Source organism: Platalea leucorodia, assembly GCF_965183815.1.
Source record: "Platalea leucorodia genome assembly, chromosome: 10".
In the NCBI taxonomy this organism is placed as follows: domain Eukaryota; kingdom Metazoa; phylum Chordata; class Aves; order Pelecaniformes; family Threskiornithidae; genus Platalea; species Platalea leucorodia.
The window spans coordinates 13,205,422-13,217,538 of NC_138832.1; the positions used below are offsets into that span (position 1 = coordinate 13,205,422).

General features: G+C 47.6%; 1 protein-coding gene across 1 annotated transcript in view; it reads right to left on the reverse strand.

Moving 5' to 3' along the window:
• The window catches only part of LOC309595993 (gamma-aminobutyric acid receptor subunit alpha-3-like), a gene marked incomplete at both ends in the record, with an annotated part of 69,400 nt that overhangs the window by 44,843 nt on the left and 12,440 nt on the right, over positions 1 to 12,117 (reverse strand). Inside the window, 1 exon segment of the mRNA XM_082323673.1 lies at positions 10,756 to 10,877. Within this exon segment, the coding sequence (XP_082179799.1) occupies positions 10,756 to 10,877 (122 nt within the window).

Consider the following 12,117-nt stretch of genomic DNA (forward strand, 5'->3'; position numbering starts at 1 on the left):
GGAGAAGGGATGAGCACCAAGCTCACCCTGAGACATCCTCCATCTGCAGCCCTGGCTGCGAGCATCTGCCCTGGGGAGGGCAGATTAACCCCTTGCTCCCCGAGGAGGCTGCAGAGCAGCCGTGACCGAGGCTCCTTACTGCAGTCCTCCTTCTCAAAGGCAGTTATTAGAGTCCAGATGGAAGAACGGAAAAATCTGACACATTGATCAAATTTAGTAGAAAGGCAGGATTCAGATTATCAGTGAGAGCTTTTACAGTGTCTAACAGCTTCTTTGTTAACTGGAGCAGTGAGGAGCTGCAGCTTCCAAAAAGCGGCAATGCAGGGCAATTCAACCACTGCCAGGACTCTTGTCATGTTATCCTAGTGATACCCTTCTCTTGAAAGGCAGTGCTTTAGAAATCAAGCGCATCATCATTTTGCCTTTGTTATTAACGCAAACTGACTTGTTTTCATCGTTACAGCCTCGACCTAATTCCCCGTGCACACGCTCCCTACAGCAGCTCAGATCTCTGGACAGGATTTGCTTTCCCTGTGCTTTAATGACATGAAGGTTGTGACTAGCCCCGCAGACAAGCACAGATAGCCCAAGCCCAGGAATAGCCCCATGCACCTCCGCACACGAGCTACTGAGGGTCACATTTCCCATGCCCCAGCTCCAGGGTAGAGGTGGTATGGAGACGAATGGAGTCCATGAACTGCCACCATAATCATTTTCCCCTCAACCCTAGCAGCTACCGATGCAGGAGAGGTGGGCAATGCCCACTTTCTGATGCCAGGAGATAGCCTAGTCACTCAGTTCCTCCCAAAACACAGCTTCAGGTGCAGGGACAGTTCTCCTGCAAGCCTCTGAGCCTACTGATTTCTCCAATTTCCCCCCTGTTAAGACAGCAGTCCTGCTTCTGAGGGATCACCCTTGCTAGAGACAAACTGCCTGTCAGCAAACAGCATTAAATACAGGGTATCATATTCAACAGATAATGGCATGCTTTTCATTTTTTCTCTCTTGGATGCAGGTCACACAACTAATGTCATCTCCAAATGCTGAAATCCTAGATGTGAAAAGGTAAAGCTTAATTGCCTTGAACAGCAACTCTTGTATTGACTCCAACATAAGGCCCATAAATATTAACACAGCTATATTTAGCCCCTTCCAATTTTTCATACAAAATTAAACATCTTTCTGGGAACAAATCAGTCTGGATAGGGTTTGGTTTTTTTTTTTTTCTTTTCCCTTTTTAGTGCATTCTGCATCAAAATAATAATAATTCTAATAGAGCTAAGGCTTTAAAAAAAAAAAGAACAGTTGATGGAGGCAGAGGCTTAAAGATCCTTTCACCTGGCTCAACCAACTTGCTCTGCAGGTATTTAGAGGCATCTGTATACTCCTAACCTCACACCTGCCCGACCTGGTTCCCCTCTTAGTTGTTAGATTCAGTCCCTTTTCTGGCTGGCAGCAAACTGGGACCCACTGGCCCAGCCTGGGACCTCGGGGTCCCAACACCACCACTGGGAGGGGGATGCTCAAGGAGGGACTCCTGTGCAGCGGAGGGGAAAGGTCCCATCTGCAGCATGGCCATGCCCACACAATGCCTTCTGCAGTTAAAGACCTTCTCTTTTGTATAAAAATCACATCCACTTTCCTGATTTGCAAATTAATTATACGTCGCTTTCCTTGCCAAAGTGGACTTAATGGTATTAATGTTACATGACAAAGAGAAGCTATCAGAAAGCTTCTCTCATAATAACGGCTAGATTGATCAGGAAAGAAGAAAGGAGATTTCATGCTTTTGTTCTTTAACCCTTTCTCATGCAAGCAGACAGGGATCTTTTCTAGAAAAAGGCTTTTTCAAATTCTCAGGTGAGACCAGGTGCATCTCTCCAAAGGGAAGAGCTCTAATCTTCAAGCAAAAAAGCCTGTAATTCAATTCCCACATGTCCATAGACCCTTTACAGAAAACACAACTTGTGGAAAGAAGAGTTTGCACCTTCATTTTTTGCAGGACAGTGGCCTTAACTGGGTAAAGTGACATTCACAACTCTCCAGGAGACATGTCTTCAGGTGAGTAAGTAGGAGGAATGCAGGACTGCAAAAATCTGATCTGGGTTGTATGGATACAAACAACTTCCTTGACAAGAATTCAGATGGGTGCAGTAAGCTTTGTGCAGAGCCTCTGCCACCTTCTACTTTGCAAATTGCTGGGTTTGTGGGGTTTTTTTTGTTTGTTTTTTTTTTAATGGTCATCAGATCCTTTCCTTGACAAAGTTTCTTGTATCAGAACTGTTCCTTCAAAAAAAGAGTCATCTGAAATGACTTTTGCAAGGTTGAAATAGTGTCTTGAATTTTCAGACACAATTTATTTTGCTCCAGTCATGAATCATTCCATCCACTGATTCAGTTTGAACTTTGTCATCAATAGGATTTTCCAGCAGGTTTGCAGGGGAAAAAAAAAAATCATATGCTTTTTCCATGCCTGTTGTTCTCATCACTTTGGTTTGAATTATGTTCTTCCAGAAGGTAAAGTGAACAGGGTGTCCTTTTCTCACAATGCAAATTGCAGTTTAAAAACTCTCTCTAGGATATACTCTATGTTTACAATTGCTAGTACTCCACAAAGACTTTTTTTTTTAATAAACATTAAAAATTTGCTTCTGAAGGACATACAGCTAAAGTAAGCTACAGGTTAGTACACATAGACAAAGAAATCATTACACGAAATTCCTGCCCCATCAGACTCAGTAAGAGTTTTGCCATTTACTGCAACAAGGCGAGAATTTTACTCTGACTTTTAACAGTATTTGGTTAAGGGACCCTGCATGGTTTAGCCTCATAGTCTTGCAGCAACTCACTCCCCAAAGCCCCATGCATCTTCCAGAGCCTCATGAACACTCCAATATTTTTATTCAATCAAACAATAACCTTTAAATAAATGAAATGGCATTAACAAGCTAACAGGTCTGAATCAGCAGCATTAATCCCCCCCCCCCCCACAGGGGTCCCAGTTAGATGTGATTTGATTGCTTCTTCCAGATGGAACCGGGCTGAAATTCACCACCAACACGATCAATGACTTTGCCTCATCAGACATAATCAGTGCCTCTGTATAGGTACACGAACTGCTGCAAACATTATATCCTCTAGCTCAATGAATAAAATAACTGCTGTTTCCTCAATATTTGACCAGTTGTTTCACCACCAGCTTCCCAGAATAAACCAATTAAAGTTGTTTTTAAACTCTATAATACCCAACCAAAAAAAAAAATCTTATTTCACAATCCACATCAGAGACACATTATAAATCCTTTACATGGGACTAAACAAATGGAAATTCTAATAAATGAGTAGCTGCCATAGTCCAACAGATCAATAAAGACATCCTTGCAAGCAGTTTATAGCCATCTATAACATCTATTAATGTTCTTAAAACCATCTAACATATGTTCAACATGCTTAAACATCAGCTCCCCCCTTCCAAAGTCATTATAAAGAAATAGCATCATCCTGTCTCCAACACACACCCACCAGCTTCCCCTCGGGCAGCAATCAGCTGCCTAACATTCGCACTGGTTCACTGCAGGTGTCTGATCTAGGAATGAAGCTCTGAGATGTTACTCCAGTACAAATTACTGGGGTAAAAATTCCTCCAAATGGATTCACTTTCCTAGAAAAATTTCTCACCCTTTGGGAAAAATCTTATTTCTTGCCTACATGCGTGGATATATGGAGGGGTTAGCAGCTTGGGGCAGACTCCTCACGGGAACCACACACAACAAATGAAGGCACCATCTAAAAAAGGGCATCCAAAGTAGCATGAGAAACACCTTCCCCTCCACAACCGTGGCAGCCTGGGGACTTGGTTGCGGCCCCTCTGGAGAGCCCAGGAGCACGCAGCCCAAGGACAGGCTGGTCGCTGGTGATCCACTTTGGCCACACGACTGCCCCACGGAGAGGGTGGCTGGGCAGGGACACACCATGGTGGTCCACTCCCTCCCATAGCGCTGCAGGGACACAGGCAGCTGTGAGATGCCCCCAAAGGACCCAGTGCTGACCTGAAGCCCAGGTGCCATCTCACACCAAAAGCTATGAATCTCTTTTCACAGTGGGTTTCTGACCCCTCTGGAGTGTTTGTGATATCCCTGAAGCTTTGATACAGGCTTGTTGCCCTAAGCAAATTCATAACTTATTCAAGAGAAGACTTTCACCCTTAGGCATAGCTGTCAAGCCCATATTCCTCACTTGCCTTCTGATGTGTGCATGCCTTTTCACACAGAGCTCCCTCTCCCTGTACGCCATGGGTTTCAACAGCAGCACAACTGGGATTTCTGCATGAGAGAGGAGAGCATCGGAGCTGTGCAAATCCATGGCAAATCTGCCTTTGGAGAGCTGCACCCAAGGGGAAGGTAATCTTTTTTTAATTTGTTCATAGATCTTAACTTCAGAAGTTTGACAAGACAGAGCAGAGTCCCCGTTGCCCAGAAAGGTAAATAGAAGAAAATACTGTTCAGGCAATGCCTGAGCTTCAAATTAAAACTCATCAAGGAATCTCAGACAAAGACAAAAATCTGTGATAAGACATGGATTTTTTCTAAGAAAGGATCAAATTCCTCCCTAGAGTAATCAATACAAGGCATGAAGTCAGATCAGAGAGAAGAGATGAGAAGTTGGGAGAGGTGGAACATTAAGACAGAAAAACACATTAAACACAGTCCTGAAACCCTGGAAATCATAACAAACCACAAAGGACCACTGGTTTTGTCATCTAATGTTTCTCTTGCACAAACAGTAGATCTAGATAATGTTTATGACAAACTACAGGCAGCTTCATCATGCACAGGTGAAAAAACTGCAGAAGAGCTCAAGGCCAGACCGAGTCCGGCCTCCCTGGACACCTGGGAACCAGCTCTGCTGCAATGGGGAGTGGGACACACCGCAGCAGAACTCTGCCACCACGGCTCAGATGTCTCCACAATGACAGGCAGTGCCCGATGCTTCTGCCAAGGGACCAAGAACAGCCCTGCCTCCACCCCTCTGCCCACCACCGAGCACCCAAAAGCTGGGCTGCTGCATGCTGCAACTTTACATCCACCCAAAGAGCTTGCAAGGGTCCCTTCCCCAGGGCTTTGCAACCTATCTGCAGAAGAAAAGGACAATTTCAGCACTTCATTCAGATTTTAGGAAATAAAAGTTCTCTAAACTTCGATCTGGACAATTTAACAATTTCTTCTACTATTGCAGGTTACTCTCACTGCAAACAAATTTCTTCTTGCATCTTGCCAGGCAGATATGCCCTCACTGTTTCAGCTTGGAGAGCACTATACTTTTGAGAGAAGGCAGTTCTATAATTTCATTATTCTGACTATTTTAGCCCCTCTGCCTTAATGCTCACATAACAACAGACAAGCCCTTATCTGCAGGAGGTCAGGACAAAATGACAGATGCACTGAGGTGTAACTCACCAAGCATCTCACAGGAATGTCTCAACCTAAAGGGAGCTACTCTGAACCTAAGCCCAAAACCTCTTGGCCATCAGCACTTGAATCAATGAAATACAGGTGGCAAGGCAGGGATACAGACATTTCTCACTTGCTCAGGAGCCATCCTGCCAAACTACACCATCATTAAAGAAGCAGGAAGAAACACTGCACTGCAGAAAGAAGAGACAAGAATAACTCCAACTGAGGCGTGCTTCACTTACTTACAAAAGAATAAAGGGAATACATCAGCAGGACAAATATTAACAGGTGGCTACAGATCAAAACCATTAGCAGGGCAGAGCTGACACAGTAAGGCCAGATAAAAGGCACCGTAGGCCCATGTTTGGCATCCCTGATTTAAGTCCTATTGCGAGCAGCAGAGCCTGACTGCACCAAAACCTGCTCGAGCCCAAAGACGTCTGCACCGAGCCCCATGTGGGCAGGGAGATGCTGACACCAAGCCACAAAGAGCAACCCAGTGAGATGAGGAAGAGGAGGCAGCCATGAGCCTGGGTTGCTTTCACTCTCTGGATATACCCACTTGTGAAGGTACAAACTGGTGCTTCCCCTCTGCCTGGATGGGACCCCCTTGCTGCCAACCTTGAGGACAAGGAATGGGCACCATGCCCTGTCCCCAAGGAAGAAGAAGCCAAAGGCGCCAAGTGCCTTCTTCTGCCTAGGGAATTGCATTGCTTTAATCCAGTTGCCTGTGTTTGCTGGTCCCAGTAAACCCCATGCTCCGAAAACTTTAGTAGGCTCCTAACCCTCAACTGTACAGAGGCACATCGTGCAGACACAGACTGGCAGGATGCTCGCCAGCCACCGCTCCCGCAGCGGGGCCTAGCCAGCCATTTAGGGACTCCAGAGACACATGGTAGAAGCTTCAAGGAAATACCATGAGTTACCTTGTAAGCGATGCTGCATCCAGGAGGGGTAACACCGATCGATCCTAGCCTAGCTGCTTAACATGGTACAAATTACTTTTTAATTGCAATTGGAGAAACTGGCTTATCTAGAAAGTTCACAGCCCATCTTTTAGAAAACTGAACAGCCTACTCTCTCCTTCTCTTCCTTGGGGCAAAATCTTTTCCTCCTTGGCATCCCTTGGAAAAGGCCAACAGTTTTCTGGAGCGCAAGCTTCCCCCGACCACCTGATACAGACTTTGTCCACCACTGCTCCAGATGCCCTCTGGGTTCCTCATCCTTACACCAAATAGCACCTCAGACATACCTCTGGCCCCCGTGAAGCAGACAGTCTATGGCTGAGCTAGAAGAAATCCCTACCCTATTTTGCAAATAGCTACGGAAAAGCCCCATGTGCCTCCCCCCTGAGCAGTGAAGTGCTCCCCAGTAGCTTTGTATTTCCAAAGAATGTTAAAAGGATTCTCAAGACTGTAAGGAAGGAAAAAGCTGGGGTAAGTCTGGAAACGTCCTGTCCTGCCCCTCCCCAGGCATTCACAAGATGGTTGTGTTTTGGTTGCAGCACAATGGACCCAAACTTCATCGGTTAGGAAATAAGGCTGCAGGAGGTACAGCTGCTCAGGGACCATCACTGAACCTCAAACAACCCAACCACTGCATCCCCTCTCATGGTAACTGTCCTGGACATCACACTGGCTGTGTAAGGATTGCAGAGCTTCAATCACTCTTCACAGTAAGTAGCACAAGGATATACAGGGTATTTCTGTGCATCAGTCATTCTTGGAGGATCACTCATGGTCCCGTTGCTCACATCCCACTCGTTGAGCACCTCTTCTTTTTGGGTATACGATGTCTATCCCTTTGTCGGCCAGTTCTACCTCTTTCTCCTGGCCACATCTCCTTTCTCCTACTCTTGCAAGCAAGGCAAGCTCCAGGTTCAAAGCTGAGGCCTCTCCACGTGCCAGCTCTGCAGGGAGCCCCAGCAAAGACAATTTGAGAGCTCTAGATAGATGCCCCTCACTGCGGACCCTGTGGGGCTGGGCAGAGGATCTGCATGATTGCACGGCTCGAGACCAGGAGTGGAGGCCAGTGCTGACCATAGAAACACTCTCAGTAGGAGATTTTCTTATCCTGCAAGGCTGGCCATGACAACAGATGTCTCCATCCCCTCGGGGTCCATTTCTGTTCCTCTTCTGACTTAATAACCAATATGCCCTGTGTTTCCCCTGGGAAAACACAGGTTATCTGCTGACAGTTCCTTCCTCTCCTCCCCTACTCTGAGTGCTATAACATCATCTATTTATGCAGCTACCTCTTCCCCAAGCCCAGACTGTATTTCAGTGGTCCTGGGGCCAAACAAAAGACTCAGCTCTGTCCTTAAGAGCAAGCCAGCCCCAGCTCACCTGGTAGAGACAGGCTTCCAGCCACGGAAGACTTCTCTGTGACACCCATGGTCATGTCCCTAGTGCTACGGGGTGTTTCTGCAGAAGGAGGGGTCTGACAGCCACCTTCCCCCCACCCCCCACCTTTCCTCTTCTAAGCTAGCCTGGAGTATGCTCACAAATCTCTACATGCTCGTAAGACTGCAAGGACTCCTCGCTGGAGAGGATGTCCCAAGGGCAGGAGCAGGAGCAAGGCACAGGACCAACCTCACCTGGAGCCTGGCTCTGCAGCGCCTGGCACTCCCGAGCAGCCTCAGCACTGGTTTGCTTCAGTTTGTGTCTGCGGCATCCTGGTAGGAAGAGGAGCTCTGGCATGGGAGCTATTAGAGTGGGTGGCAGCAGATGGTGAAAACAGAGGAGATAAGAAAATAAATACAAAGAGGCTATCTTGAGGGGAGAAGTCACCACATCAACACTCTGTTGCTTACACAGTCTCCTTTCCCAAAGCCTAAACAAACATTGCTCGGTTCCCGGCGCACAAGGAAACGGCTCTGCCAAAGGCGGGGGACAGGCGCCCGGCCACACGCAGCACTGCATCACCCCGAGAGGTGCTGCAGCTCTTCACCCGCTCAGCCCTTCGTACCCCAACCCAGTGTTTTCAGGGCGATCTGTCTCATACAGAGCAGGGAAACCAAAGCCAAGAAGGGAGCCTGTGTGTCCTGCTTCCTGGTTACCCACAATTTAGGCCAGTCCATCTTTCTATAAGCCTGTGTGTGGGCACAGTACCACCATGTCTGACCTTTCCACAGACATCAAAGCAGGACTGCATGGTGCTAATGGATGCTCTCACCTGACACCTTTAGAAAAGCAATTGGAAGATATTCCTGAGGCAAATGGGGAGAGCCAGTGTTGGGTCTACCGGGACTGCCCAGCGCTGTCTCACAGGAAAACCAACGTACCTTGTAAGTCACTGAATCACCCAGCAGCATAGCTGCTAATTTGAAACAAAGCAATCCCTTTCACAGATCTCACATAACCTTGGGTAGCTGGAGCCCATCTCTTGCTGACTATCACCCCAGGCTATTTGATTAACCCCTACGTCTGGAGTCTGCAGCAGGACCATTTCTGCTTCTCTGGCCACCAGCAGCAGTGGGAAGGTCTTTCCCTCTAAAGCTCTTCCTGATAGCAGCCCTGACAGACCTCCAAGGAATAAAAGCCCAGACTTGGGGAAAACAGGTCCAACTAAAAGTGGAGAAAGCCTGGCTCACCAGGCTGCCCCATACACACACACACACTGAGGTCAACTCATTGCCAGCCAAGAGCCCCCAAAACCTATGGTCCTTGTCTAAATCTCCCACCTGGGTCTGTGAGAGCGCTCCACGAGGGGAAATCAGGGGTGAAAGCAGTCTTTAAACATGCAATGTCTGGTTCAGGCAAAGGCAATTTATTATGTTAAGCACGTTATTAAAGGATCTAAAGCAACAGAGCAGAGATGTTCCAAGAAAGGTTTTAACTTCCCAAGCAAGGGGCTCCTGGGAGTCCTCTTGTTAATACTTTGCACGGGGTTGTCTGCAACCGAGCCTACGGTGAACATAAATGCCCCCTCAGTCCCCTTTCAGAACTCGTTTCAGTTAAATCAATACAGCCATCGGGGAGACTTGAGGAAGCAAAGCTATTAGTGGGACCGCAGTTAATTCTGGGGGAAAGAAACAAGCAACAAAAGCAATAAAACTGATGGATGGCTTATGCAGACACAGTAACCCTTTCTTGTCTGGGTCCTGCAGCATGGCAGCCCATCAGAGGTGAGGATGCTCACTGGAGAAACCCTGCTTCCCCAGATTTTGCATTGTCTTGGCTAGGGATCAAAGTACTCCTGGACAGGTGCAGGGCAGAGGGCCACAGCACAGAGGTGGACATGGGGCTGGCAAGAGACAACGAGGCTGCTCTGAGGAATGGAGGGTGCAATTCCAGGCTAGCACTACATCACTGGAGCCCCCATCAGTATGCAAGAGCTCAGGAAAGCTCGTTCCCAACCTCCCTTGGCAGCGAGACCTTCAGGGAATGGGGGAGCACACGGTGACTCCAGCTTTGGGTGGGAATCGTGATCCAGCAGCACACCTTTGCAGCTGAGCAGGAGAGCTCAGAGCAGTACAGGAACATCATCTCAGCGGCCCCTGTGGGACACAGTTGCCAGCACCTGAGAGGGGTCATCTTCTCTGCCACAGTAATGCCCCTTGGCAACAATGCACCAAGAAACCACACAGGCCCATGTCTCCCTTCATCTCACCATGAAAGCTCACGTCTGTCCTCCCCACACATCTCTCCGTTGCTTCTGCCTCCTTACATCACGCTAAATGTATGCCATAAGCATTGGGAGGGAAGGCGACTACCATGGTTTTGCTTTCTAAAGCACCTTAAACATCTGTAGGTGCTTGGAGAGAAACTCAGCAGCAGTAGCTATAATGGCAGTGCTGTTAAAAGCAGCTCAGGAGACAGCAGAGCCCGGCTGACTGCCAGATGCCCAGACCAGCACACAGAGAAGAGCTTGCCAGGTGACAGCTACATAGGAAATAACTGAGAAGATGTCGAGATAGAGGCTCTGTAGCAAAGCCCACTGACTAAAAAGCAACACCAACATGAGCTGAAGGTCCTGCAAACTGGTAGTATCATCATTTCTGAAACAGTAATGCCCATAAAAGTAGCAGAAATAAGTTTAATCATATTTGCTCCATCTACAGGCCTATCAATGTAATGTCATAGAAGACCACAGCAGTCAGACACTTGCACCTCTCATCTCACAAAATATCAAACAACAAGATAGCACAGACTCAAAATGAGGAAACCAGCAACAGACTGACTCTGGCACTGAACCAGCCTCTCCTCCCAACAGCACCAGACTTATTAAAAAGTCATCTGTGCAGCCTCTCATTTCCAAAGCTACACAGCTGTGGAAAACACCATCTCTCCACCCAACTAACCTCCAAGTCCAGGTCTCAGGCGGTTGTCGTATCCATCCAACAGCCTGTCCAGGATGCGGGTGAAAATGGTAATGTTATCTTTGCTGTCATCGACGACATCTGAAACATGCTTCTGAGAAAGCCTGGTATGCAGGGGAAAAAAAAGAGGAAAAAACATCATCAGAAGAGAAACCTACTCTTTACGTGCTCTGAACAGTTACTGGAAGTGAAGGGCTATTGGTTCGTGCTCCAGCCTGTGCTGCAGTGGGCCCTGAACTGCAGGACGGGGCACGCCTGTTGATAAGGCGATGAGCTTGCAGGACTCCCTGCAGGGCATCTCAAATCAATTCCCCTCTGGCCTCTGCCACCGCAGCCCTCACCGTGGAATGTGAGGCATCCCCACTGTCTCCTCCCCACCTTTCCATCCTCAGGGCCAGCAGCACCAAGGGTAGCAGTTTAGGAGCCCTGTTTTTTCAGGGGGCCTTCCCCTGCCCCAGCATCCCTCGCCTGCCCCTAAGAAAGCATATTTTATGAACAGAGGCTGTGGGAACTTCAGTTACTCAAGTGCCAGTATCTCCTTATAGGCAGCATGGAAGAAGTGATGCCAGTTATTTACCATATCGAGCCATTTCCAAGTTCTCTGCTCCTGGGAAGAGGGAAGGGAGGCAGAAAAGTAGGAATTCAGTAAAGCAGGCTTGAAGCCTGAGTCCATCATTAAAACTCTTCGTGAACCATTTCTGTGGTTTGTTGAACTTTCCCTGTTTATAAAACCAAATGAGTTTTCACATTCCTATCTCTGCTCAGTGCAAGAAGCCTGGAAGACCCCAAATAAGATGATTTCCTCAGGGCATTTTCTGCCCCAGGTGGAATAAAATAAGTAGTAAATTTCTCAAACAAAGCTCATCTCACCAAACAAAATCTTCAATGCAGTTTTGCAAGCCCAAGGGGCTCAAATAATACATTTGCATTTTGCGTCTCCCTTTCAATCAACAGAAAAGGAGCCTGCAAATCCTTGTGAAACTGGCTGTCTCTAAAAGAGATTTCAGACAACACAGAGTACTGGTGCTGTGGCTCCAAGCACAGCTTTCCCCAGCAGAAATAGCTGTTAGGACTAAAACAAATGGAAAGGCAGAAGATTAAGTAACAGAAAACCAAAAGAAAAATCTATAGAGATGCAGAGATTGCAAGGAAGATGGAAGAGGAAATAAGAGACACCAATGAGGCCAAAAAAAGATGAAGAGGCACAGACAGGCAGCAGGATGGCTGAGGAAGCCCAGCCAGGCAGCGGGAGAAAAGGCTGCTGGAGCAGAGGGATCCTCAGCAGTGGCACCAGGAGCCCCTCGGGAGCGGGGCAGCCCTGACTGGCAAATCAGCCCCGTGCCA